We start from the raw sequence: 26,206 nt of genomic DNA on the forward strand, positions 1-26,206 counted from the left end.
CGTCAAAAGCGTTTTCGGCAATGTATAGTGTTGCCAAAAAAAAAAAGAAAAAGGATTGACACGGCCATTTCCAGCCGACTCGGAGATCAAATCTGGTGCTATTTTTTTTATTTTTCTTGGGATACTTCGATGCTCTTCCATTCGATGTGTCCTCTCCTGTGACCGGCGTTAAGAACATGGAACCTCGGGTTTTTATTGGTTTCGTGAGAGGGCTGGGTTTCTCTGTGGCATCGACATAACTTATGTTTTTTAGTATTTTGTATGTACCCATAGACGTGAGGAATGTTAGAGATGATATCCAAGTTTCATCAAGCTACAGGTAATCCGATTTAGATCGACATATAAGAATCCAGTGTGTGTAGATGTCGTGTGCCCCCATCGTATATCGTGTGGACGCATGCAGCGACTGCCGAACCGACGACGTCACGCGAAAAATCCTCCCCCTCACCTGCGGGAGATCATCGCTTTCACCAACTCCACCAACTTGATCTCAAATGGATGCAGGCGGGCCTGCTTACTCCCAATGATGCGCCCAAGGCCCGCGTCTTCCATGCAGAAGACATACGACGAGTGCTATCTCGCATGCTCCACCGCGGTATACTTTGAGGGCCAGGTAAGTGCGCTAGTCCCGATACCAGCTCCCCGAAGCTCATTACATCAGAACAATGAAGAGGAAGCATTGCGGTCCTGGCGATCAGCCCTCGAGACCATTTACCACCACAATGCCCGCCGCGTACCGTCAAATTATACTCCGAAATCCGAAACCGAGAAAGCCCTGCAGGACTCCATCCGGGCGCTGGAGGTTCAATGCCGAGAGCGGGTCGATCTCCTAGGTGCTCTCCGCGCAAGCAGGAAAGAATCCGCAGAGGCAATTGGCCATAAAGAGAGCGCTACGCTCACCAAAGGCAGACCTGTCCCAAGCATACCGCCGCCATCACCATCATCTAACCTTCCCGGCTGGATCGGAGATGGAACTATCCCTGCCGTGGGCTACACCGACCTTTCCAAACCGGCCGCCATACCAGGCCGCCCTGCCCTGCCAACGAGACACAGTTATGAACCATCGCCATTCTTCGACGATGCCGGTCCAGCGACTCTATCAGCGGCTGGTACGCCTGCACTGCGTGTGGACTCGAATTCTTCGGAAAAGACCAAGTCGCGTGGCTCCAGTCCTGAACGCCGGAAACCAATGTTGACAACTTTGCGCAATACCGATGGTAAGAAAAATGGCAAGAAAGTCAAGCTTGCATCGAAGAAAAAGGACTCAAGGCATGCCGCCTCCAAGGCAGCCGGCCTGGCCTGGGGTAGCATATACCGTTCTGCGTCGAGTGAAAAGCCTGTGAGCGAAGCAGCTCTCGTATCGTCCCGTTACAGCGCCGCCAATGACCCCAGCTTCCGGCGAGAGCCAGAACCACGGTCTAGCTCTGGGGATGAGCCTCTTCAGGCGAGAATCCGTACATCCCGAGATTCGGCTGGGGACCGGATCCCTGCTGCCCATTGGCGAGAACCTGTTCGTTCATCTCCGAGTAGGTCCTCGCCAAAACCGCCTACTCAACCACCGCCGCCGCCTCGTGGACTTCGACCTCCGCCCGACAGCCCCAAAATACGAATTCCATCTCCCCCAATAGCCATGCCGAACCCAGCCGATTTTACCACACCACCGAAACCATCCGTCAAACCAAAGCCTGTGGCCTTGCGGTCTTCCCGTCAGCCTTCAAGGCAGCCGTCAAGCCAACCATCAAGTCATCCAACAAGCCATCCAATGCAAACTACCAAGTCCGAGCATATCTCCCGGACGGTGACACCTCGGCTTGATCTCGAACCAAAGTCTCCGATTGATAAGCCCCGAACAAAATCAGCGCCTAGAATCACCCAAGTTGCCGATACGGCCCGTGCTTCTCCCTCACCTGGTAGTGCCGATGACCTCCACCACGGTGTCGATCGGCTGGCTATCTCCCCAAGGAATGGGGATAGCGCAACCCGCCGCAAACCCCCGCCAGTCAAACGACAGGAGACACCACCGTCCAGTGACCAAGAGTCTTCGGATCAGCGGACAATAGGCAGTGATGCAGAAGATGAGGATGAGGAAGATGACAGTGAAATCTCGAGGGTCATGGAAAAGTTGCCCAAGGGTGTAGATCCCCAGTCAGCAAGACAGATCCTGAACGATATCGTAGTCCGCGGTGACGTAGTACACTGGGATGATATCGCAGGCTTAGAGGGGGCCAAAAAGGCCCTCAAAGAAGCAGTGGTCTACCCATTCCTCCGTCCCGACCTCTTCTCGGGTCTTCGTGAGCCAGCTCGCGGAATGCTCCTCTTCGGGCCCCCAGGCACAGGCAAAACTATGCTCGCACGAGCAGTAGCCACAGAATCAAAGTCCACCTTCTTCTCCGTCTCCGCATCAAGCCTAACATCTAAATGGCATGGTGAAAGCGAAAAGCTCGTGCGCGCTCTATTCGGACTCGCCAAAGCCCTCGCTCCATCCATCATCTTTGTCGACGAGATCGACTCCCTCCTCTCTGCCCGATCATCTGGCTCCGAGCACGAAGCCTCCCGTCGTTCCAAAACCGAATTCCTGGTCCAATGGTCCGATCTCCAGCGCGCAGCTGCAGGCCGCGAACAAACAAGTCGCGAGAAAAAGGAGGGCGACGCCAGCCGTGTCTTGGTCTTAGCTGCTACCAATATGCCCTGGGATATCGACGAAGCTGCACGCCGCCGTTTCGTCCGTCGCCAGTACATTCCTCTGCCAGAACACCATGTCCGCGAGCAACAGCTCCGCAGGCTTATCAGTCACCAGCACCACCAGCTGAGCGATGCTGATATCGAGGTCCTGGTTCGTGTCACAGAAGGTATATATTCTCTCCCTCTCTCTCCCTTTTCAAATTGGTTCCTCTTTCTAATTGATATATGCAGGCTTCTCCGGCTCGGATATAACAGCCCTCGCCAAAGACGCGGCCATGGGTCCCCTGCGCAATCTGGGCGAGGCCCTCCTCCACACCCCCATGGACCAGATCCGTGCCATCATCTTCCAGGACTTCGAAGCAAGTCTGTCTTCTATTCGGCCCAGTGTATCTCCCGACGGGCTTCGGAAATATGAGGATTGGGCAAGAGAATTTGGTGAGAGAGGTGGATAGAGTAGATTCGAATGAACCAACCTTGGTCCTTTTTTGGTTCCACCTCCTCTCTCTTGGGTCATCTCTCTATTCTCCTCTTTGTAGGAGGACTTGTATGTTTGATACGATTATAGGAATGGATTAAATATCAGGATGTATTTTTGTGTATTTTTACAATTTTTATCTCTCTTGTTCTTTCTAAGATATTTTCTTTCCTCTTCCTGTGATCCTCTTTTTAGTAACTTATACTCCGTAGGTCATCCATAGATCTCTGAGCTGATTATCATGTGGTTCTATGGTCTTCAGGGTTGTCCTAGTTGGCTATTGATCTTTATTCGACGCCTGACTCGGGATTTAGACTAGATAAGTAGCCTTCGTGATTTGTTCAATTGCATTACATAGAGGTATAAAAAAGACACAGACAGAGCGGATATATGACCCGACCACCAATCAACTCAACAATACCCGAATCTCCCCAGTCGTTCGGGGGAACAATGATCTCAAACTCCATTGTTCGTCATCATCTTCGGCTTCTTGATCATCCTTGTCGCTCGCTTCTGTCTTGCCATCGGATCTGTCTCCAGTTCCAATAGCCACGCTTGTAGTTCCTCTCGTCTCATCCGCTGCAATAATCATACCCTCGACAAACTCAAAGTCATGGCAGAATGCCTCAACTGCGTCCTCGGTGACGCTTTGGATGAGAGAGACGCTTTGCACACGCTTGAGATTATCGGTTGCGTCCATTAGGGCAGACGGGAGGAAGTCGTCGAGCTGTTGGCTGGATGTGATCAAGGACTCGGGTTGGAATGCAGGGAGACTGGCCAGATCGGCTAGGTGGGGCTTTTGGTGATCTGGTTTCCCGGTTTTGTCTGCGCCGGTCTCGGAGTCCTTGTCGGACTTGGAGAAAGGTTTCAAGGCATCTAGGAGGGTTTGGAGACCAGATGTCTCGAGGAGGAATCGGTGTTGGGTATCGAGAAGATCGTTGCGTAGGGTTGACAGAGCTGTAGATAGAGGTGGCACATGCGTTGAGCTGGCGAAGGGGAAAGGTGACACAGCTGCACGGGCTGCAAGCAGGATGTTGGTGCGGTAGATGGACTGTGCGGTGGTAGACTTGAGTTCATCGGATGAGGACCGGGCCAGTGTCAGGAATGGGTCGAAGGCGGCTCGGAGCACAGAAGTGAATGGGTTCTCGTTATTCTCGTCAGAGGACGAATCTTCTGGTCCGACGGAAGTCTCATGGGTCTTCATGAGTACTTCGAGATCTTCTAATGCGTCTAACAGGAACTGTGGGGGTGACAAGTCATCTGGTGGAGCCAGGGCAAGGTTGTCGCCTGCCAAGGCGCTGATCTGATCGCGCATCAATGTCTCAAATTGGCTAAGAGTGAACTTTTCCAAGGTTTGGATCAATTCCACCAAGTGAGATTGTGCGCCGACCAGTTTGATGAAGGTCGTACGATAGAAGGATAGTAGGTTCACCACCTTGTAACAAGTAACAGGGTCTTCGTGGCTCTGAATGACGAGCTCAATTCTCTGTCGCAGGGACCGAGACACTCCAGTAAGGTCGCGGTTTACCAAGTCACTGAGAGCTTTTTGGCCATCAAAGGTAACTTCTTGGTCCTGATCAATGCGTGACCAAGGCTCGCTACTCAGGCCGGCCTGTATTCCACGGGCGAGTTCGTCGCCGTCATCAACAAACAATGCCTCAAGAGCCTCTCGCTCCGATACTGTTGTTGAATGCACCCACGCAAGCATGTCACCGATGTATCTGAGCGGGTCATGGGCTGAGAACTCAATTGGTTTGACGGTGCGATCCCCAGCACCAGGCCCGTTGGCACCAGAGACAGCATCCGTTAGTGCATAGTGGAACGCATTAGACAGCACATATTCCCGTGCATCCGCAAAGAAATCCAAGCAGCTGTGGAAGAGACTCGGGCGTTCTGCTAGCACCCGTAGAGCACGGCGGATCGAACTGCTGATATGAGGATCCTCGAGATTCAGGGACCTGAATTCCTTCTGGATCCACCGATAGAGCTTCTGGTAAGCTGAGTTGAGGTTTCTGGTGCTTAGTTCCATCACTTCCAGCCCCAATCGCTGATTTTCGCCGCCAAGCAAGACCTCGCAATCGTGGTGCACTTGCTTCACGCGAGCTAGTACGTCAAAGAACCGCTCGTCGACAGGCTCCTCAGCCGATGTCAGGACCAATAAATCCTCCTCGGGAATCAAGAAGTGTTTCGAAAAAGCCTCCAACAGCTGCTGCTTGGTCTCGGTCTCTTTCTTTTGGGCCATCAAGGCACTGGCCTCCTCAAGCACCGGTGTAGTATCCTGCTTTGCGAGGTTGATTCGTTTGCGCATATCATCGCATGTTTGGTTCAATGTTGAGACCACTGTTCCGATCCGTTTCAGTTGCTGTTGTTGCCATTCAGCTGTTAGAATCTCCAATTCAGATCTCCAAAGAACAATAGGAGTCTCACCTCCGCGACTTTGCCGAAATCCTTGACAATCTCCGCATTGCAATCGACGACTTCTTTTTGTACATCTAGTCGTAGCTGGCGACGTGTTTCTGCGGAGTTGTGAATCCCCCTTAAGCTCAGAGTCTCGAGGGAGTCCCGAATGTCCGAGTCCGCATATGATGCCGACAGTACCGTTGTCAGCCGGTTGGTGAGGGCAGTCGAGCGATGAGGGGGCGGGGATAATGGGGATGACACAATCGGGCTCCTGGCACCATTGCTGGCGCTGCCACTTGGCGGAAAGTAGCTGGCCATTGTTGTTTGAGCAACCCCGTAAAGGTCAGTGGGGAAGTAGAGGACAACCTCGCAGCTTGGCGCATCGACCGCCTTGGGCGTATCTTATCGCCTGCACATTTACTCTGTTTATCTTCACCCCTCAATTCCGTTCATTCATTCTTGGAATTGCTTTGCGACTCTATTTCATGGATAGTCCACTTGTTTCACCGGCTAAAGCCCGCCAGGCTGCGATTCAAGCTAAGGATTGGGCGTATGTGAACTCCTGGCTCAATCGACAATATGCCCCCAAACCAGTCCCCAAGTTCGAGCGCAATGAAGATACCCTTCGCGTCCTCCTGACCCTGGCTGCTGCCAATGATGCTGCAGATGAAGAAGCCTCTCTACAGCACCTAGCGCGCGAAGAAGCTGTTCAGTCGCACAAAATACGGGAAGAGTTTGAACGCAAAGACCCCCACGAACAACAGAAGAATCAACTTCTTGACGAAGTGGAGATGTGTTTGGATGAAAGAGGAAGACGTGATCTAGAAGATCTTGCCGGCTGCGCAGCAGCCCTGGGAAATACCTTGAATCCAACCCCGGGGGATCTGGCGCAGTCGATTGTGGAGCTCACGGTGGAGGAGTTCTCCGCCCAGCAACAAGTCGCAAAAGTCGACACACTGCATCAATATCTTCAAAAAGAGCTGGTACGGCTACAGGCGGAGTTTGAAGATTTGAAAACTGATGTGGCATACGAAACACCTTCCGATACACAAAGTTTAACGTCGGAATGGACTCGCGGTACAAAGACACTTGCGATCAAGGTTGGGGAGCACCAAGATCGCATTGCGTCGCTGGAAAGAGTTCAGCCCCAAGGTCCAACCATCAAGGAGCTGATCGTGGAGGAAGATAATGTTATCAAGATGCGGGAGACAGTCAAGTCGCTGCAAGGCCGCGTAAGGGCGTTCCAGGATCTTCCTAAGGATACAACAGGGGCACGGAAAAAATATAAAGAGCTAGAGCACGAGCTAGCACGGCTTACGCGACAACGAGACTCAATCCTCGGCCGTATAGTCGAGCCACGTTAAAGCTACATCCCCCTTCGGCACTTCAGATGATCAGAAGATCCAAGTCAGTTATAAGCCCTTGTTTCAATCAACTCATTTGGCCCCCCTTAAATGCAATGAAGTTATGGGAGTGCTTGCAGTATTGCGGCTATTTTAGGTAGATTTATTGGACTTAACATTCTGATATCCTTCATAAGGCTATTTAAAGCTACTACATTTGCTCTAGATGAAGGATGATGGGTTTTTTTTTAAATTGGAAGGCAATAGATTTCCTTGAAAAGTCTTATGGGTATGGAAAAGCGAAAGATATCATGAACTGCGGCTGTGTCGTGAAAGCAGGGCTGCCTGCGAGATGAGCAATGATCATGACAATGATCACTCAATTCGAAAAGAGGTCGTCCTAGTTGCCTCCGAGTCCGAGAGCATTCTTGACCTTGTCACCACTGAAATATGGTTAGCACCTTTTCTCTCGAGTGCCAAGGGCAACATGACTTACATGGAACTGGTGGCACCGCCATGGGCGTGGTTGTCACTGGCACGTTGGGTCTTATCGAAAGCCTCCTGGCCAGCACCCTTGCTCTCATCGGTCTGGAGGCCACGAGCAACACGATCGCCGGCATCGGTGACAGTCTCCTTGACCTGCTCCTGGGTGGACTTGGTGGAATCAGGAGTGAGCTCCTCCTTTGCCTCTGTAGGAAGATATGGTCAGCAACTCGGTCTTGGCAAGCAGAGCAGAGAAATATGACATACTAGTTGTGAAATCTTTACGGCCGGTGTCAGACATGATGATGATAGTGGTTGAGAATAGAATCCAGTTGTGTAGGCTCTTTGCAGAAATTGAAGGTGTTGCTGAAGTCAAAGTAGTTGAGGCAGGAAGAGGGTTTATGTATGCCGAACATTTGTTTGTCTCCCTGTACAAAGAAGAAATATGACGTTGCCTACAGTTTGCTATCGTGATCAACCTCATTTATTGTGAATATGGTGACCACCTACGTTATTAGAGCTTTATTTGGATAGTGACCGCGGACCAAATATGACATAACCCTGGACGATGATTCCATTAATCAGATTATCTACTAGTACTCGGTTACATAACTTGCTTTCAGCGTACAGTGTACTCTATAGGACAAGGGGAAACGAACTGTGCGCCTGGTCATACTCGAGTACATATACTGTAGGTCTATTTCCAGCGATGACGTCAATAACGAAGGTGCCAAGGATTTAAGGTTTAGAGATCCAAGATTGGTGATAGTCACATGACTCATCTTATCGGCAAAAAGAGATAAGACACCAGAGCAAAATAGGGAGCGGTCAGTCTTTGCAGAACCCCTCACCGCCTATCGTCACCTCTTGGGCACCGACTCATCCATCTTCTATCAACTTATTTGCTGCATGTCTCCATTCTTTCGTTCAGGCTCACTATGTGGATAAGATTCGTTCTTCTTCATGCATCATCGTCTGATTCACCGTGATTATCAGCCTGATCGTTATCACCGTGACACCACATTTGCGTCTCTTCTTTATCTTTTTGCTCTATTCCAATCACCGACTCACAATCACACATATACCCTTTGTTTCTATCCCATCTAGCCGTCAATGCTCCCTTCGGACTCCACCGAGGGTTCAAACTGGGGCTTCGCTCAAGTGCACCACCTACTGAGGTCGCCCATCAACGGGGGCAGTGCGGGGCCCAGTCACCACAATGAATCTACATTCCGATTATTTCACGAAGAACAATCCGTGGATGCTTCTCCTCACGACAGTCGCAAAGGCTTCACGTCATCTAGGCTTCAGCCGAGTCGCACTCGGCTAGGTGACTTTGGCCCGCTTTGGAAGCTTCTTCATGAAGACCCTGCTTCTACTAGTGTCACACCAACATTGTTGACCACCAACCCCGACCTGAAAAAAGGTCAATCCTCATTTGATATCTTGCCTTCCAGTCCATCTCAAGGGTCCGTCAAAGATGGCTCATTTTCCGACTCCTCCAACACTGAATGCACTGGCGCTGTTCCACGCAGCACCTCTCCGATCATTGGCGAAAGAAAGCGTCGGGTACTCAAGGACACCATCACCAACTATGCTTCTGACTCCACATCCCGTGCTTCTGTCGAATATCACTCATTTTCAATTTTGAAGCGTCCCTCGGGTCATGAGCCTCTTGCAAAGAATACCAATGTGACATTTGATATTTCACGGACGCCTACAAAGACAGTCACCAGAGCCGGCGATGAAAATACTACCCCCAAAGTGAAACGCAAGCCTCGATCTCGTGGAAAAGGTTTTCGAAATGACCCATTCTCTTCCGAAGGTAGTGCCGGAGTAGATTCGGACGCAAGTTTCATCTTTGATCGTCCCATGCCTGGCAAATACGACGCCTTTGCATTCGTTCCATCTCAAGTTGGCGCACCTGAAGTGAAGAATAACCAATATGATACGCCGCCGTCTTCATACGATGATCAAGACTGGACACTGAGCACCAACCCGGGCCTTGCTTCTGGAGGTACTCGCATTCGGTCCGCCTTGTACCAGTCAATTTCAGAGCGCAGAGCTGCGTTGATGACCCGACTCCTTCGAGAGTTCCCTGATTATGCCAAGCTCGCATACCATGTGGGACAGGCCTTACCAGTTGAGACTAGCGAGAGTATTCATTCACAACCTATCCATATCTTTGTTGATATGTCGAATGTAGGTTTCGAGTTTACTCCTTCCTAATTCTCAAACTAATCCTCATAGATCCTGGTGGGATTCCACGATTCGGTGAAAGCCTCGCGAAACATTCCTCTTTCGACTCGTATTCGTCGTGTCCACATGTCCTTTGCCAACCTTGCGTTGATTATGGAACGCGAGCGTCAGACCGCCAAGAGAGTCTTGGTGGGTTCCGATCGCCTTCCTTGCGTTGACGAAGCCGAGAGATTGGGCTACGAACCGAATATCCTTGAGCGTGTCCACAAGATGAAGCCCACGAAGCCCATCACACCCCGTCGCAACAAGTCCTGGAAGAACTCTGGTTCCGGTTCTCAGGGGGCATCCAGCGGTCCTGAAACGGTCGCTGCCTCTGGTGAGCGATGGGTTGAGCAAGGTGTGGACGAAATTCTGCATCTGAAGATCCTCGAGAGCCTTTTAGACACCGATAAACCGGCGACAATTGTCTTAGCGACGGGTGATGCGGCAGTGGCAGAATTCTCCGGTGGCTTCATGAAAATGGTTGAGCGCGCGCTACAGCGCGGTTGGATTGTTGAGCTTGTGAGCTTCGCCTCGGGCACAAGCTATGCATACCGCAAGAAGGAGTTTCGGCAGCAGTGGGGTGAGCAGTTCAAGCTTGTTGAACTGGATCCGTACGTGGAAGAGCTTTTTGAATACTAGGCGAGGCTAAATGACATTCGAGATGACGAATATTTACTCGCTATTCCTGCTGGCCAATGACAAGTATGAAATGAAATCAGGACATGTTCCTCTCGTCGTTATTCTGACTCAAAGACTTCGCTAAATATGCTCGAGTCATTCGCTAAATCGTAGTGCATATACAACAGCCCGTAGTCCCATTTTCTGAGTCAACACCCCGCCAAATGGACGTCATTGGACGGAAAACACCCGCCCGCACTGTTGCCTCATGCACGCTTGCTTGTCGACCTACGTAGACTGATCGGTCAGAACTATATAATCCCTGTCTGGAGTCTGGGTTACTCTTCAAGTTCGTCTCTATCATCTCCTGTCCGGCCGTCGACTTTCACAGCCAAAGTGATCGGAGAAAAAATCCGCTCTTGGCAATTTATTTCGAACTTGGATCTGTTCATCACAACCAGCAACACCAAAGCAGATAAACAAAAAAAAAGGGGGAATATTCTCAAATTCTCATTTACGACTCAGACATATACCAAAAACAACATGTCGCAATTCACAGAGCAAGAGTTCTTCGGCGGAGCCATTCGAGGCGTTGTGCCACAAGGCTGGATTGATTCGAGGTTAGTATACAACCCCCCCATGTATCAATTTTGCATTTGATTGCTTCATATTATCCCTTATTCAATAAACATCATACGTATATCTCATAAGATTACACAGCTAACATAAAACCAGCACTCTCCGCGAAGTCCCCGACCACCAAGAGCTCTGGCTATCACCAACCACGCTCTCCAACGTCATCATCGAAATCAACCAGCGCGTGCCACAAGATGAAGCACTAAGCACCCTCGCCGCGCTCAACCACCAGCAACCAACCGCCGCACCGGGCAGCGGCAGCGCCGCAAGCGCCACCGCAGAAACAGTCGACCAAGCCGCCGCCCTGTACCACCTGCACGACCTCTGCGACGAAGGCGACACCATGCAGGTGATCAAGCCCCCGCAGCTAGTCGAAGTCCGTCTTGCCTCGTCCTCGCCTTCGCCCGCTTCCACTATCAAGGCGTATCGAGGCGTCGTCTCTTTCACGGCCCCGGTGCGCGGCGCCGCCGCCCGCATCCCGGCGTCTGCGGATGGCGCTGCTGCTGGTATGGCGGACTCGGCTGTGCTTGGTGCGCAGATGAATGGGGAGTCGAATGGCTTGCCGCAGGTTTCGAAGCTGACTTGTCACTTTTTGCTTGTTCGGCTGGAGGTCCAGGAGACGGATCTTTTGGTGTTTTTCAATGTGCCTCATGAGGAGTTTGATAAGAGTGGGGATCCTAGAGGTTTGTCGTTGGAGGAGGTTGTTGCGGAGGAGACTGTTGCTGCGTTGATTGGAAGATTGGAGATTTGTGATTGGGGACTGTTTGTTTAGTGTTCCTTTCTACGAATTGGACCTTGGTTGGATGGATTTGACTGCAAAAGGTCTGGAGGAATTGGGATCTGGGACAACGCCATTTGGATCATTGGGTAGATAGAAATGCAATCAACTGACTTGCGAGTTTTCTCTCGTGCATACAGAGCATCATATAACTTAGTGTAGAGGTATATATGTAGAATATGTAGAATATAAATCAAAAGGTGTATTGTGGTATAGCGCTATATAAGAAGGTTTTATAAATCAAACAGCCGGCAATTCTCATAACATATCCATCATTGGCATCACATCCCATTCCGTTGGTTCGTTTTCGTCTGGCTCTTCAGCGACACATCGTTCACACTGGCATACAAAGCGGAATGATTTTCGAAGATGTTCACGGCGCGAAGTGAGATCTGTGTTTTGTGTCAAGTCGAAGTACGAGATGCAACACTCCTCGCCCGGGAAAATGTCACGGGACGCAGTGAATACCATGCGGCCTTTGTCGTCGGCTTTATGGATGATCTTGTTCACAGGTTAGCACTTTTCTATTCACGCATTCGGAGAATATGTCTCACATTTGGCAGACAAGAGTGGTTAGCGATTGCTGCAGTGGGATAAACAGCTGCAGCATATTGTTCCCCTCTATCGACTGGAGGGTACGGCACCGGGAAACGGCCTGTTTCTCGCGGATAAAGACCAAATGAATTTGCCTCTTCTTGACAGATGAGATGGAGAACCCGGTCTGCACTCATCCCATGGGCCAGGGCCGGGCTGTTCTGCAGATATTTCTTCACAAGAGTAGACCAAGATCGAACCTTGTCATGGGGCCAAGTATCCGACGATCCACAGAGCGATTCAATACCATTCCAGCCATCTTTCCAGTGCTGGGTCGACGAGGCACCAATTGCCGGCTGACCATGCATCTGGCTATGTCGCGCCGCAAGCAGACGAACAATCACCCACAGCATGCCAAAATCATATTCACTCCATTTGGACCGGATCGGACCGGCATATCGCTTGAGCCAAGTGCATTCGAACTCATGTCGAGCTTGATCAGCGTCTCGACATGTGCTACTGCACCAGGTCACATCGGGGATACAAGCATTCGGACATGGAGTCCGCGCGTGGCGAGGAGCCGCACGATTACAAGCGGGATTGCTGCAGATGAGGCTGTCGTTGTCTGCTGGCTCGTCCACAACGGGGATGACTGCGTACGGGCGATCCACCAGGAGACAAGCGCCTTTGAGAATGGGACCGGAGACTCGAAATTGGCGTCCTTTGATCGGGTCGATGCTCTCAATTAAGTGTGGGTGGATCCAATCGGGCTGCCTCTGGGAGATCCCGTCTACGAGAGTCTGGTCCGAGGGTTCGGTGGTGATATATACAAGTTGGGACATGGTGCTTTGGGGAATTGATATGTAGTTGGTTTCTAAAATGGGCCTTTTTTTTTCCTACGTCAATTTGGAAGAATCTTTGGCACGCACATTGGACAATTGAGGAACCACTCTGAGGCTTCCGTTTGGTTCTCGCGAGTGGGTCGATTTATTCGCCTCCTCGAGGGAAGGGCCAGTGAGGCTATCCAAGCGACTGCAAGTGATTGGCGGCGGTCCCACACGAGTGTATATTTGTCGCTTTCATTGGCTAATCTTGATTTTTAGCGGAGTAGTCTATTTGATCCACCTCGACTGCAGAATCCATTTGGACACAGCAGTTGGGCTTGTAACGTGTTGTATACTGAGTTGTAGGCTATAATTTTTAGCTGCTTGGGAGGTAGTTGTAGGAAGCCCCAAATGGACGCATTTAATTATGTTCTTGTTCTATCAAGCAAGCAATCAGACAGGTCAATGAGTGTTGAAAGCAGCTTATGAAAGCTAGTACTTCCCCCGTTGGCTACAAAGCCTTTGGTCCTTTGAAGATGTGTCTCTGGGCTAGTAGCCGTAGGATTCTACTTGATTTTGGACACATCGATGTCCTCTGCACACCATCTGAGATGTGCAAATATCCTCCAGTATACATCCTCGGCGGCATGTGTTCCGATGATAGGATCAAGATGTCCGTATCCCTCCGCGAGGAACCTGCGATAAAGCCTCTCGCCAAACCGACGTCGCAACAACTCGTAATCCTTGAGAGTAGACTCAGAATTGAACACTTGGTTCTCCGTACCCGAAACAAAGAGAATCGGCAGACCTTGTAACCGTTGCAAATTCTCGGTTGTCAAAAGAGGGCGCGAATCATTGTCCATGCAGACGCCTCTGGATCCTATGCGCACGATTTGCTTCATAAGCTTTGTATGAGTTCCTGCGAAAAATTGGTGAATGTTGTCATGAAGATCCATATCAAGGTTCTTGTGATTCCATAGCAAGCCGAAAGCGAAAGATGTTCGGTGACACGCTGTGGAAGTACAGAAATCTTGTGGGTGTCCAACGGGGTAAAGACGAAGAAGGGCGTCAAGGAATCGTTGAAAAAGAATATCTCCATCACTGCTAAGTATCGGAAAATAATTTCCAGCCAGCAGTTCATAGAGTTGGATTAACAGCGTGGTCCTCCCTTTGAGCGAATTCCAGTACGCAAAGACCTGGTTCATGAAAACAGAGTTGACAGTAAGGCCAAGAAGGTGACTACTCTGGATTGATCCATCCAACAGTCCCATGCAGAGAGCCACTGAGCCTTGACAATGGGCTATCACGTATGGCTTCTGTTCCTCTTTGGTTCGAATGTATGCTACGGCAGCAGCAACGTCAAGACGGCAGTCGAAAACAGTGGATTTCCGTGCCACTGCAAAGTCACAACCCCAGCGCGGAGTGAGTACATAGCATCGATACCCCTTCTCGGTAAAATATTTCACCATGCTGCAGCGCAAGAAGGGCAAGGAAAACAGATTGTGCATTGCACTAACTCCAGTGACTCCGGGCAACAGGAGGACTGGTGAAAGAGTTGAATTTGGTCCCGGTTCGTCAATACCTTGTAGTGGGGCTGGGTCATATCTATCAAGGAGGATATGCACGCCATCACTCGCGATTATCTTGCGTGAGAGAGAAGGAAGTTGTTTTGAGTCGGCGGTATGTTGGATGTTGATTTGGTGGAAGCGCAGGGGAACAAAAGGGCGAAAGAAGAAGAGACTGATATGGTACACGAAAAAGACCAAAAATCCTACCAAAGATAGAAGAAGACTGAGCTGAAATACTTTTGTCGTCCGAAATGTTCTCATCTGCTTTTGGAGGTCTGGCAGAGAGATATGAAGGGCCCCTACTCCAATCTTTGCCCCATCTTGTCGAGTGATAGTGATGTTCACCGTAGTCGTCGATTCCCAGGTCTTTCTGATGGAGAATGCTATCTCCGAATTGATAACTTTCTGTCCTTCCAAGTGATACTGTATGCCCTCAACAGAAAGAAGCTTCAGATGGTATGAAATGGCGGATGCTTCAGCATATTCTGGTACTGGTGTGAAGAATTCTATTGTCCCATCGACAATCTTGAGTGTGGTTTGAGACAACACATAACAAGAAACTGTCCCAGTACATATTCCTTGATATCGTAATCCTGCAGTCATAAGCTTTCCGACGCTATAGTATTCTCCCGACTTCTTACCTTTCCGTCTGCAAATCTCAATTGTGAGGAATGCCCGCAACTGACAGGATGAACCCTTGCCCATAGCTTCGGAAAGTTCAAAATCTCCGACATCAGGCCCCTTGCAGATGTGCCCATGCATGGTCTCTGTGAACTGCCATCCTATAGAATTTGATGCTGTCTTGGTATCGTCTTGATGATCCGGGTCATCTCGTGGTATCATAGGCTTGCTATCGGTGTCAAGAGGTTGATTCTTAGTTCTGAGATCAATTGATAATCCGGACTTCTCGGTAATTAAACTGATAGACCGCTCGGAGAGGGCAGCTATTGTTGCCAGTGGGTTGACTCCTATCAGAATCAGCACATAGATACCACCAAGGAATTCCCAATCTGCCATACCTAAGGCTGTCGGTATTATGGATGCATCGCAGCACATGAGACCTTTGTATACTTCACTACCATGCCCTTGGAATACCTCTCCTAAATGGTTTGTTACCCCCCCTTGTCCCGTTCCGTTGCTGCTCATGTTGGCTCCTCCGAGGAGATGGACTGTGATCTCCTCCTGGTAGCGACCTTGAGCTAAGTTTAGCGTATGTCGATGGCGTAGTCTCGATGGAACTTACCATAAAAATATGAAAATCCCATCCTGGCTCCTGTGCGGGCAAACAGTCGCTTGAACATCTGTTTTATCCCTCTAAAATGCTGAGACTGTCCTTCTGCTGGCCCTCGCAGGCACAAACTATCATTCTTCAAGGTCAGTGTTATCTCATTGCTGTCATGAGACATCACCAAATATGTTGAAGTCCGCTGAAGGGCTCCATTGGATGCATACGGGCCGAGTAGAAGGGACTTGAGAGAGGCGAGGGTCTTGCTGACTTCCTGTCGAGGGTTCCACATGAATGATAAAGCCTGGCTTTTCATAGTCTGCAGGGTGAGCATAACCTGAATCACAGGGTTGAATGTCTCGGGAATACAACCATCCTGAATGACATAGCCATCAAGAGGATTGTCCTTGTGATCAACGATGCGGTTATCAACTATAGCAGTCACGGTTGGTCCAGGGGGGTTGCCGAGCGCGAAGATTGACGGGCGATACCGTTGATATCGGCTCTTCCGTTATAACCTAGGCTGGTTAGATATATTCGCAATTATCCTCAGCAAAAGGACTGACCAAATATCAAAAGGTCACCATTGCCAGAGAGATTCCGCCCCACGAGTGGAGACATGTGCAGACCGCGCTTCTTTGATCGCAGCAAGATTTCAGTAGTGCCTAGAGCACCTGCTCCAAGGAAGCAGAATTCCTTCTGGTTTGGTGGAAATAAACAGTGAGCTTGGATATATCTCCATTTGAAGTTTATCTATATCAGCATCGGCATTGGTACTTACTGCTTTGACCCAGAATAGCTGTTCTTTGAAATGATCTGCAAACACAGACCTCCCACTACCGTGCCAGGCGAAGTATATCATATAGCCTCCTCCATCCATCTTCTCTACAAATCGAACCTCACAGCCGCAGAATATCTCAGCTCCCCGGTTCCACGCATCTGCAAGATATGTTGTCGCCACGGAATTCTTTGAGCCGTCATTGAGACCGGTGCATTCGTGGCCCGAAGATCTGTTCCCTTTCATTGGGACACCTGCGTTATTAGGGGCCTCGTGGAAGAATATTGTCAATGGTACTCGATAGAAGTTCTTCTTTTCTCCCAGCCATCTCGAATCCTCTCGAAGTTGCTCCAATTTGGTCAATCTTGCAGTATCTGGATATATGGAAGGTTGTAGCATCGTCTCCGCGCGTGAGTAGTCTGCCACTCGGTTATGAGATGCCCCTACCTATGGATACCGAATTGATAAATTGATACACAATACTCACATTCATCAAGATGAGAGGGCTCGTTCTTGATTTCCGACGGCCATGGACTCATTTGCAATGTCTTTTTGTCCGCCTTCAAGAATACCCCGGCGTTGATCAACGAAGTCCCCCCAAGTCCTGTATTTACTGTTAGAACCTGCTGGTACTTGGGATTCTGGTAAAGAACAAGGAATCCGATTGTATTCCACATACCGTGAGCAGCAAATGAATGCTGTCCATCGCCCAGGAACAATTGAAACAGCCGTGTGGGATCCCCAGACGACAGCCACTTTGATACGAAAGAGTTCTTCACAGAACTCCCCGAGATGCTCATGTCCCTCAGACATTGAGAAAACGTGCGTGGAAAGGATCCGGCTATATATGATGTTAACATTCTTCTGTATGTCCATTGAAGTCTCATCCGAAAGCAGTCCTCTTATGCGCCGGGTGGGTATTACATCGTCTTTCCCAGCCAAGCTCTAACACCGCGACGCTCTTTCCTGCTCGAGCCATTCGACTTGCTGCTACTCCAGCTCCATAGCCAGATCCTACAATCACCACATCATATTCTGGTCTCATTGACTCAAACGGACGACTCAGGGTCGGGTAATTGTCCGTCCTGTCTCCGTGTGTTGGCATGGTTTCTCGCTTTGGAGATATAAGGAAATTTAGTGGGGAAGCCAGTGGCAATAAATCAGGACAGCGAAACATGGGGTACGGGCCATTGGGGTGTAGGTTGAGAGATGACTGGTCCTATATGTGTGGAGACCTATAAATGTCACAAGCAAGGGCTGGTATACACGTATCCATGCAGAATTAGCTGCAGGTAGAGATGCGTTGGGTTATTTTCCCCTGTTATTCTGCTCCATATTAGTGTCATATGGGCGAATCGTCTCGGAATTCGAGCCTAATCCGAAGGAACATCTGAGCTATTTTAGAGGATAATGGAAGTATTCTCGGGATAATGCCAGTAGTTCGATACGAGGTCTATGAACAACGCGCGGCTTCATTGCATGTGAGTTTTAGTGTTGAAAAATACTAGATCGTCGGCAACTACATCTGTAGTAGAATTTGTGATGGACTGGGATTTTCAACATTTAGTCCATAAGGCCGCTGAACGTGAGGATCCACAAATATATGCGTACTGCAGAGGAGAGCTTGTCTGTCCCGCTAGAGATACTCCGTATTCCGCCAACTATTCCCCGTCCTATCACAGGTCTGGAATCAATTGGATTCCTGAAATAGTGTTCTAGTCCACTTTACTAGCCCCAAAGGATCAAACTCACCTGCCTTGGCAATCCTAGATCTGGTCAAGTGCTTATTTCAATATATTGGGGAGGGCGAGGTTTCATCTTCAATGGTCAACTGCATACGCCACCTGGGTCTACAGTGCTATCAAAGCTCTGGAAGAGCAACTGGGTTGGTTTGGCATTTCCCAAATCATGTATGTATGTAAGTAAGTAGGCTACCCATGTATCTTATTCCCCATTCCCCATTGGCCTTACTCTATCTAACCTTGGCATAGAATCCAGCCTTGTGGCAAGGCCATTCTCACTTGTAGCTGACCCGAAGAGTCACAAGTTTACTTTTGAAATACTCAGACAAGGATAGGTTTCTTAACATCATTGAAATCGTACCGAGTGTTTCGAGGGATCAAGCTTATGGCGCCGTGGCAAAACACAGGCCAACCTCGGCACCTGAAGCGTGGCACAGTTTTGCTAGACCAGACATTCTTCATACTAGTGATTCTCAACGCAATGCTGATGTTTATTTGCTGTATTCTTCCATGAGCCAAAAGATGCCAAAAAAAGAATGTATATTCACCCGAAGAAAAACAAAAAGAAGCGTCCCCGGGAAGGCTCGAACTTCCAACCTCCTGATTAACAGTCAGACGCGCTAACCAATTGCGCCACGGAGACTTGTTGTTGCGAAGAAGGAACAATTGCATATATGTTTGTAAATGGCTTGTTCTGTGTTGATTCTCGGTATCTGATCTCTCCGTTGCAACATCTTGGGAAATGATCCAATGCCATAATCTTGGAAATTTACCGATCAAAGTAGGTATTCGTTAAATCAGGCGCTGTTCATAGATATAGATATTTACAAGAATATCCTGCCCTTTAAATCGTCAGGTCCACAACGCTTGTCTCCTCAACCATCGCCTTGGTAGCGACCCTCCTTGATGCCACAGCCCGAGGCACTGGCTTGATCTGCCTAAGACTGCCTCTGCAAAGACCGCAGAACTGGCGTCGGGGGTCGATGCTCTTTGAGTGCCGGCCGACCTTGAAGTCACAGAATTGTGCCTCGCAGGCCCAGACATATTTGTGGTTGATCTCATAGGTATGTTTGGTCGAGACCTCGACTCGGCCCCCATAGATTGGGTGATCTTCTAACGCCTGTACACATTTGGCGCCCCATTGCTTGAAGCTGGCGCCGTGCTGTGCTACACCTTTGCCTCTATTGTTGGTGACGAGCATGTCGAGCAGGTGGCAGTACTCGTGCGTCATCGTGCAGAGGATCTTGTCCTCGCTGTCCAGAACTTTCTCGGACAGCTCAATGGTAGCATAGTGAACGCGCCTCCCAGCGTGCTCCATACCGGCGGGCCCTGGGAAGATTCTTTCTGATCGCACGGTTGCCCGTCCGGCGGTGTTTCGGAAATTCTTAGTCCATATAATTTTTATCCCACCAGTTTCCTCGGTCATGCGAGTGACCTGGCCATCGAAGGTACTGTCAAGATGTTGCAGGAACGTCTCGGCGAAGCTGATTTTCGTTTCATTGAACCTGGCTATTTGAGCGCGGATCTCGCGTTTGCGCGCTGCCTCGGCCTTTTTTTGGGCCCTGATGGTGGTGGGAGTTTCCATACCCGATGAACTATCAATTGTTCTAGTGGAGCGAGTGAGAGAAAAGTGAGGCTTGCGTCGCAAAGGGGTCGATGGTGACGGTTTAGAGCGGCCCGGGTGAAGTTGCAATGGCGTTTCATCTTCTGATCCAGGGCTGCGAAAATTGTTCAGTACAAATGTTTGCAGTGAGATGGAGGGGTTGCATGAAGACGCACGATAGCACTTACCTGGATCTTTCTGTTTTTGGTTGGGGCATAGACTCGTTATCACTGTCTAAATCAAGATCTTCAAGGTGTCGAATGAGATCATTGGAGTTGTAAATGCTGGAATGAGGAGAATAAGCTGAGTCAAGTTGAGCTTTAACTACGTTTGTTTGTTCAATAGCTGAGGAATAATCAAGATGTGGTGTGCAGTCGTCAGGTTGCGGGGCGACGATCTGTGACTTCTGGATATATCGATCCAGTTCCACCTCGAGTTGAACCGCTTCGATAGGTGCCTTCCCCTCTGTGTCGTTGATTGGTTCTGATTCTGGTTCTGGCAGCGGTTTTCTTCCATGCATGAGCCTCTTCCTCGGTGATCGGATAGGTGACGGTGCCGGACTAGGCTCCTCCTCTGCATTGTGGATTGGTTCTGGTTCTGGTTCTGGTTTTCTTCCACGTATGAGCCTCTTTCTTGGTGATCGAATGGGCGATGGCACTGGGCTGAGCTCATCTTCTGTGTTGGCTGTCTCGGAATCTGATGTCTCATGAGAACTGAGCTCGTCGTTGTCACTGACAATGAACCCGTCTAGTGAGTCGGAGCTATCCTCTTCCTCAAAGCTAAGTTGCGGCTGCGCTTGCTCATCTTCTTGTTCTTGTTCTTCCTGTTCTTCTTCATCTTCCTCCTGTCGTGGTTGGTAGTCAATCTCCGGTCGTCTCACGGAGAGACTCCCAATCCTGCTCCCCGGGGGAACTTGCGAAGCACTGGGCCTCGTGGGTGTTAAATCTGGGGTTCGATGTCCATCTGAGGCGTGGTCTGGGAGATCATTTTCTTTGTCATAATCCTGCGTCTCCCTTCGCAGGGCTGGACGTGGTCTCCGCTTCGCTGGTAAGAGTAGCGAGTTCACACGTGCGAGCCCCAGCGTCTTCTGCTTCTGCTGTTTCCCGGCAGACCTCTGCTGAGTTTCACTTTCCGATGCTGAAGCATTGTCGGAAAATATATCAAAGAATCCGCCCGAGCCTGTTCCTTGCCGTCGAGTTTGGTTCTGTGGTTTCGTGGGCACGTTGTGTTTGGCTGTGTTTCTGGTATTGGACCATGGCTCTCTAGGAAGCGGGGCATCGTGAAAAATCCCAAAATCTCGGGCGGAGCTTTTGGCTTCCTCGTTTGCTCTGCGAGGGGTGTGCTTGACCAAAGGGTTGGTTGTGTTAAGCCTTGCCATGGTCACGATATGGGATCTGGGGGTCTCGGGATGCGCAAATCCCGCGGGTTTGGAATACCAGCCCAAATGAGACCCTGTGGTCGCAGGGTTCAGCGATAACGGCTGGTTCGGACCGGGGAACTTGGGTTTGCGGGTTTGAATTTGGTGTGGGTGGTTTTGACTGTTCTTTTGACTGTTCTTTTAAGGTTCTCATGCCCACGGTTTGCTCCGGTTGTGGGTTGTCAACGAGTCCGTTGGCACGGCAACAAGTCGATCTATCTATATGATAGCTCAGCCGCACCGTGCACGTCAAAATATACGCATGTCGCGCTTCAGTTGATTCCAGGCTATTTTTAAATCACGGGTTACAGCACGTTAGCTTCCCGGCACAAATTTCCATTCTATGCGGTTTATGTTTCGCAACTTTGATTATATCCTTGGACAATCAAGAAGCCTGCCCTCACCGTCTCGGCTCAAAGCCATGCTTGAAAAACGCCTGGGACTGGGTATCAATTTACACAATACTACGGGCTCTTATGTGACACATCTGTTCCTTTGGGCACAGCCCTCTGCCCTTTTCATGTATGGCCGTAGCCGGTGTTTAACATTCAGATTAGAACTACCTACGGAGTACTCCGTACATATGTAGGCCAATATACGTACCACAATTCCTTTGCCGGGTGAATTTATGTATCTCAGCTGCCGCCGCTTTTATGAGGGCGCTCCGGCTTGGGTTTACTGAGTAAATCCAGTCGGTGAGAGGCCTTTCTGCGCTCAGCAGCGATCCAGGTTCGAATCCTGGCCTTGGCATCATCATCATCATCATCATCATCATTGTCTTCTTCTTCTTCTTCTTCTTCTTCTTCTTCTTCTTCTTGTTGTTTTTCTACGCTCGTTTGGCATCACCAACAGTTCTACGGGCTTTCCTGAGGCAGCCAGAGTAATAACGGGCACGCCTGCTCCTCGCACTCCTCATCCAAGGATGTCCCGTTTAGGGCCCGGCAGCGACCCAGTTTTGTATACTAGAAATATCCTACCCCTAGTGATACTAGAGGCATAGAGGATCTCTATGAGTGTACGCTCCCGGTTCATTCTAATGATGACCTTGTCTAATACATCAATCAGCCTGGGTACTTTGAGATGCGGGTCATATGGTGATTTTGACCATACACCGAATAGCAAGGAGCAAAGTAAATTGAGTGGTTTTCTGGCAAAGATAGGAGTATACGTTTTCACTTCTCGCATGATCTTCTAGAACACAGGCACTATTATGTATACGACACGTCCCGGTTTACATTTCTGATTGCTAACGGATATCATAGTGGTCTTATTGCCTACATCTACAGAGTATGTATATAGATAGATATACTTCGTACTCCCTCCCCACTTCCTTCCAGTACTGATAATTATCATACGAGATTGATTCCACCAATGTTGACGGTAATAGAAGCAAAATAAAACCATATAAATAGTTGGAACGAATTTAGTTAGTGTTCAAGGAACAAAAAGACAACAAAAAAGATAACAGGCCCGAGCCGCGGATTGAACGCGGGACCTCGCGCAATATTGCTCAGGTTTTGAATACCCTAAGCGCGAATCATACCACTAGACCACCCGGGCTGTTGTTGTGATAGTTGCTCTATTTTATGCAATATAAGCTATTCAAGCAATTTCAACGTAACATAAACATGCATCGCGGGTTGTTTCAGGTCTCCAAAAAATGTGAGTGAATCGATGAAGTACTGAAAGGCATGTGCTTCTTACATAGTATAAAAGACTGGATCTTCTATCTTCTCTTATTTTCTCCATCTTATTATGTCTCGGTTTAATATACAATAATAGTACACTCTTCTCTGTGTGGTTGACTAAATTGTAGTTTTAATCGGTTTGTGCGGCGGGACCCATCTAATCGGCGCCGATACCTAATCCATTCAACCTCGCTAAATTATGGTAGGTAGGGAGTAGAGATACCAAGTACCAGTTTATGATACGATTTGGAATACGCCTGGCGATCAAGGCTCTAGGGAAATTGTTACGCTATGTCCTTCGAGGCATTCCTATACAATCCAATATTGACCACCATACTTCATACTGTCAACCAGTGTATTGAAGTTTGTGGAATATATGGATATGCTGTAGCTTGCTAGTACAATCCAGTTCTGGTGGCAGCTGCCGCCCGTCCAGCAGTATTCTAGCTGGACTGTATCATACACATCGGGAAACTGGCTGCAAAAAGCCGGATATATATCTACAACTTGGCACAACACAGCCTGGGACAGGAACGAGAGAATCGCATCCATAGGTGCTAACCTCCCGGTAGGATGTAAGAACAGATATGCCACCCCGTTGGTGATGATGTTGGGCATTCTTCATGTTTGCGTGCAAACAGGCAGACAAGGATATCACCGGTGACCAACTGGTATCACGGCAATGGCGCAGGAGCCACCAGAATAAACACCAACCATCGACTACATATGTATGCATAGGAAAAACATCAATTCTAGGTTCCATCATCAACAGGAACCTGCACCTGTCCCAACCTCTCAACCCATGAGCTAGTCCGGGAGGAAATTGCAACATATCTCATGGATAATTGATTTTTAGATCAGGACAGCCCGAAAAGGCAAACAAGAAAGCAGGTATACTCCCAGTATAGACTTTAGACAATACGTCGATTTTCTACACTTAACCATCATATACAATGCAACTATTACTCTTCGCCATATGGTATCGCAAACCAAAAAAAAAGAGACAAATGAAACAAACCGAAGTCAACGACATATCTATAAGATATCACAGATTTTGGCGAAGACTAGTCTACGTTCAAAATGCAGACACATTTTATGGACAATGCCGACATTTCCCCGTCCCCTGACGTAAATCGAAGTTGGAGTTAAAAGAAACGAATGATTGGAATTCCACATATGTAGTATGTAAGGTGAACACCGGGATCTGAATCTACCCGAGCGAAAAAAAACGAGGCCGGAGGAAATCTGCAGTGGAATGCAATAGAGATACCTTGATATATGTACTCCGTACGAAGATACCTTCAACACAGCCTCTCCCAGGGGGCGGGAAAGATGTCCTAAAGCCAAACACACCGTATGTATTATGCCTGATACACAAGACACCCAAGCCCAGATACTCTCCAACGCGAGTACGACACATAAATCTGCAGAGGCCTTAAGTACCGTCATCGCGGAGAAGCCAGGCCTCCTTGCTGGAAGCAGCGTGGCTGGCGAGGTGACTGCACAGCCTCACCTGTAAAACATGGACTTCCGGAGCATGTTGATCCCAATCTGAGGGATTATTCACCTATGGCTTGCAGGGTGCGTCTCTGGGTCGACGTTCAGCAAACGGACGTTGTTCGAGTCCATTCCATCGCGGTGCTGGGGAGATCGGTCACCCCCTTACCTCCCCGCTCATACACAATGCGACAATTGGCGGCTGTATTTATTCTTTTGTAGTTCGTACCCGGAAATCAGGTTACGGGTGCAATGGAGACCTGGATATTGCATGCGATTGGCTGATAGGTCCTGTCAATTTGGTTTTTGATCTGCGGATGAGCTTAGCATCATGTTCGAAGATTCTCGGCTTGAGCTGGCCATAGTAACCCCGTGTATTGCTCACTATACCGACATAAATGTTTTGATACTGTAAGTGAGTACCGTACTCAACTGAGTTTTGATGTAGATGTTAGTTACAGTCTGAAATTAAGAAAAGGTTGGGATTTGTATAGAGATCCTGAACAAACTGTATGCGTTCGTTTAATGTCTCGTTTAATGTCTCAGGGGAACAAGGTATTATGATCACGCAGAATAGCCAATAGGATGAGCATAGCCTCGAGTGGGAATTGATATTTTTTGGGAGTTTGATCATTGGGGATTTATATAATGGCGTGGACCTGTTACTGACCATCAACGAAGTACTCCGTACTCCGCACATAGTCACAACTCCCACACTCCGATCTTGTTATTAGCAATATATTTTGAAATTCCGAGAGAATACGTTTGATTTGAAACCATATCCTAAACACAATAGATACACATTATTTATTTATAACAACCTAATCGTTGTAACACCCGTCTAGTATCCCCAAAATATATCGAAGTTCCAAGGCTACATAGTACAAAGTATACAATCTATGCAAGCACCTTGCTCCTGGATCGTCCATTGACATGTTCGATTGGCCCATGGATTGGCAATAGATTGACTAGCCCCTTCCTGTTGCCATCAACAGATTATGACAGCCCAAGCCCAAAGACGATACTCCGTACTCCGTACTCCGTACGGAGTACATGTAACTAGATATCGTATGTTGGATGTCGTGCGATATTCTGCTTCAAGGGACACATATATGACCTCAAGGCGGGGTCATGATTGGCCCCTGGTCACGGCCAGACAGTGGACACGGTGGAGGGGGCCGGGGCCGGTCCCCTGTGTAATCACCTTGGAAGATAGTTGCCGCGATCGGCTTCTGCGCATATGATAATCAGAACGACCGATCTCCATTGAAGTGACGAGAAAGAGACCGATATCTTTCCATGGTGTCTACGTTAGAAGTACTCTGTATCCGTACCATGGTCCTTATTCAGGGGTTGCAACCAAAAATAATCGGAAGAGCTAGTCCTCCGTAAGGGGGTTCTAGAAACACCCGTGGCAGCCATCGACGCCAGCGGCTCTCCTAAATGCAGCTAACAAGCCATTCCCAATAAATAGAAGTGACCTGCTCTCTTCATAAATAGTTATGACGGGTTGACAAATTTACAGCACGTTTCAGAATTGTGTGCTAGCGCCCTGTAGTCCATACGGAGTACGAAGGACGGAATACGGAGTATTGAAAGGCGGGTCAAATACATAGCGATCTTTACAATAAATGTGCTACACTAGGGCACGCCTGCCGGCTAGTGATCGCTGAC

General features: G+C 49.0%; 9 protein-coding genes across 9 annotated transcripts; 4 read left to right on the forward strand and 5 right to left on the reverse strand.

Annotated features, from left to right (window-relative positions):
- Window positions 1–523: 523 nt before the first annotated feature.
- N7457_007289 (uncharacterized protein) lies at window positions 524–3,134 on the forward strand (the record flags this gene model as incomplete). The annotated part of the gene is made up of 3 exons (XM_057178332.1): window positions 524–613; window positions 662–2,849; window positions 2,914–3,134. The coding sequence occupies 3 exons, from the start codon at window positions 524–526 to the stop codon at window positions 3,132–3,134; spliced, it is 2,499 nt and encodes an 832-aa protein (XP_057030076.1).
- A 429-nt stretch (window positions 3,135–3,563) lies between these two features.
- On the reverse strand, window positions 3,564–5,875 carry cog6 (Golgi transport complex subunit COG6; the record flags this gene model as incomplete). Its single annotated transcript, XM_057178333.1, has 2 exons — window positions 3,564–5,519; window positions 5,585–5,875. 2 exons carry the CDS (start codon window positions 5,873–5,875, stop codon window positions 3,564–3,566), a joined length of 2,247 nt encoding a protein of 748 aa, XP_057030077.1.
- Window positions 5,876–6,042: 167 nt separating this feature from the next.
- Window positions 6,043–6,921, forward strand: N7457_007291 (uncharacterized protein; the record flags this gene model as incomplete). Its single annotated transcript, XM_057178334.1, has 1 exon — window positions 6,043–6,921. The coding sequence occupies one exon, from the start codon at window positions 6,043–6,045 to the stop codon at window positions 6,919–6,921; it is 879 nt and encodes a 292-aa protein (XP_057030078.1).
- A 379-nt stretch (window positions 6,922–7,300) lies between these two features.
- Window positions 7,301–7,684, reverse strand: N7457_007292 (heat shock 9/12 family protein; the record flags this gene model as incomplete). The annotated part of the gene is made up of 3 exons (XM_057178335.1): window positions 7,301–7,343; window positions 7,397–7,589; window positions 7,651–7,684. 3 exons carry the CDS (start codon window positions 7,682–7,684, stop codon window positions 7,301–7,303), a joined length of 270 nt encoding a protein of 89 aa, XP_057030079.1.
- Window positions 7,685–8,496: 812 nt separating this feature from the next.
- On the forward strand, window positions 8,497–10,263 carry N7457_007293 (NYN domain-containing protein; the record flags this gene model as incomplete). Its single annotated transcript, XM_057178336.1, has 2 exons — window positions 8,497–9,585; window positions 9,634–10,263. The coding sequence occupies 2 exons, from the start codon at window positions 8,497–8,499 to the stop codon at window positions 10,261–10,263; spliced, it is 1,719 nt and encodes a 572-aa protein (XP_057030080.1).
- Window positions 10,264–10,785: 522 nt separating this feature from the next.
- On the forward strand, window positions 10,786–11,650 carry mog1 (Ran GTPase-binding protein MOG1; the record flags this gene model as incomplete). Its single annotated transcript, XM_057178337.1, has 2 exons — window positions 10,786–10,862; window positions 10,978–11,650. 2 exons carry the CDS (start codon window positions 10,786–10,788, stop codon window positions 11,648–11,650), a joined length of 750 nt encoding a protein of 249 aa, XP_057030081.1.
- Window positions 11,651–11,914: 264 nt separating this feature from the next.
- On the reverse strand, window positions 11,915–13,032 carry N7457_007295 (SET domain-containing protein; the record flags this gene model as incomplete). Its single annotated transcript, XM_057178338.1, has 2 exons — window positions 11,915–12,157; window positions 12,211–13,032. The coding sequence occupies 2 exons, from the start codon at window positions 13,030–13,032 to the stop codon at window positions 11,915–11,917; spliced, it is 1,065 nt and encodes a 354-aa protein (XP_057030082.1).
- Window positions 13,033–13,580: 548 nt separating this feature from the next.
- On the reverse strand, window positions 13,581–17,690 carry N7457_007296 (CAZyme family AA3; the record flags this gene model as incomplete). The annotated part of the gene is made up of 7 exons (XM_057178339.1): window positions 13,581–15,550; window positions 15,602–15,775; window positions 15,826–16,312; window positions 16,417–16,506; window positions 16,589–17,004; window positions 17,073–17,426; window positions 17,510–17,690. The coding sequence occupies 7 exons, from the start codon at window positions 17,688–17,690 to the stop codon at window positions 13,581–13,583; spliced, it is 3,672 nt and encodes a 1,223-aa protein (XP_057030083.1).
- Window positions 17,691–19,171: 1,481 nt separating this feature from the next.
- N7457_007297 (uncharacterized protein) lies at window positions 19,172–21,308 on the reverse strand (the record flags this gene model as incomplete). Its single annotated transcript, XM_057178340.1, has 2 exons — window positions 19,172–20,045; window positions 20,119–21,308. The coding sequence occupies 2 exons, from the start codon at window positions 21,306–21,308 to the stop codon at window positions 19,172–19,174; spliced, it is 2,064 nt and encodes a 687-aa protein (XP_057030084.1).
- Between the last annotated feature and the right edge of the window lie 4,898 nt (window positions 21,309–26,206).

Source organism: Penicillium paradoxum, assembly GCF_028828445.1.
Source record: "Penicillium paradoxum strain IBT 22861 chromosome Unknown utg000006l_segment0_segment0, whole genome shotgun sequence".
Taxonomy (NCBI): domain Eukaryota; kingdom Fungi; phylum Ascomycota; class Eurotiomycetes; order Eurotiales; family Aspergillaceae; genus Penicillium; species Penicillium paradoxum.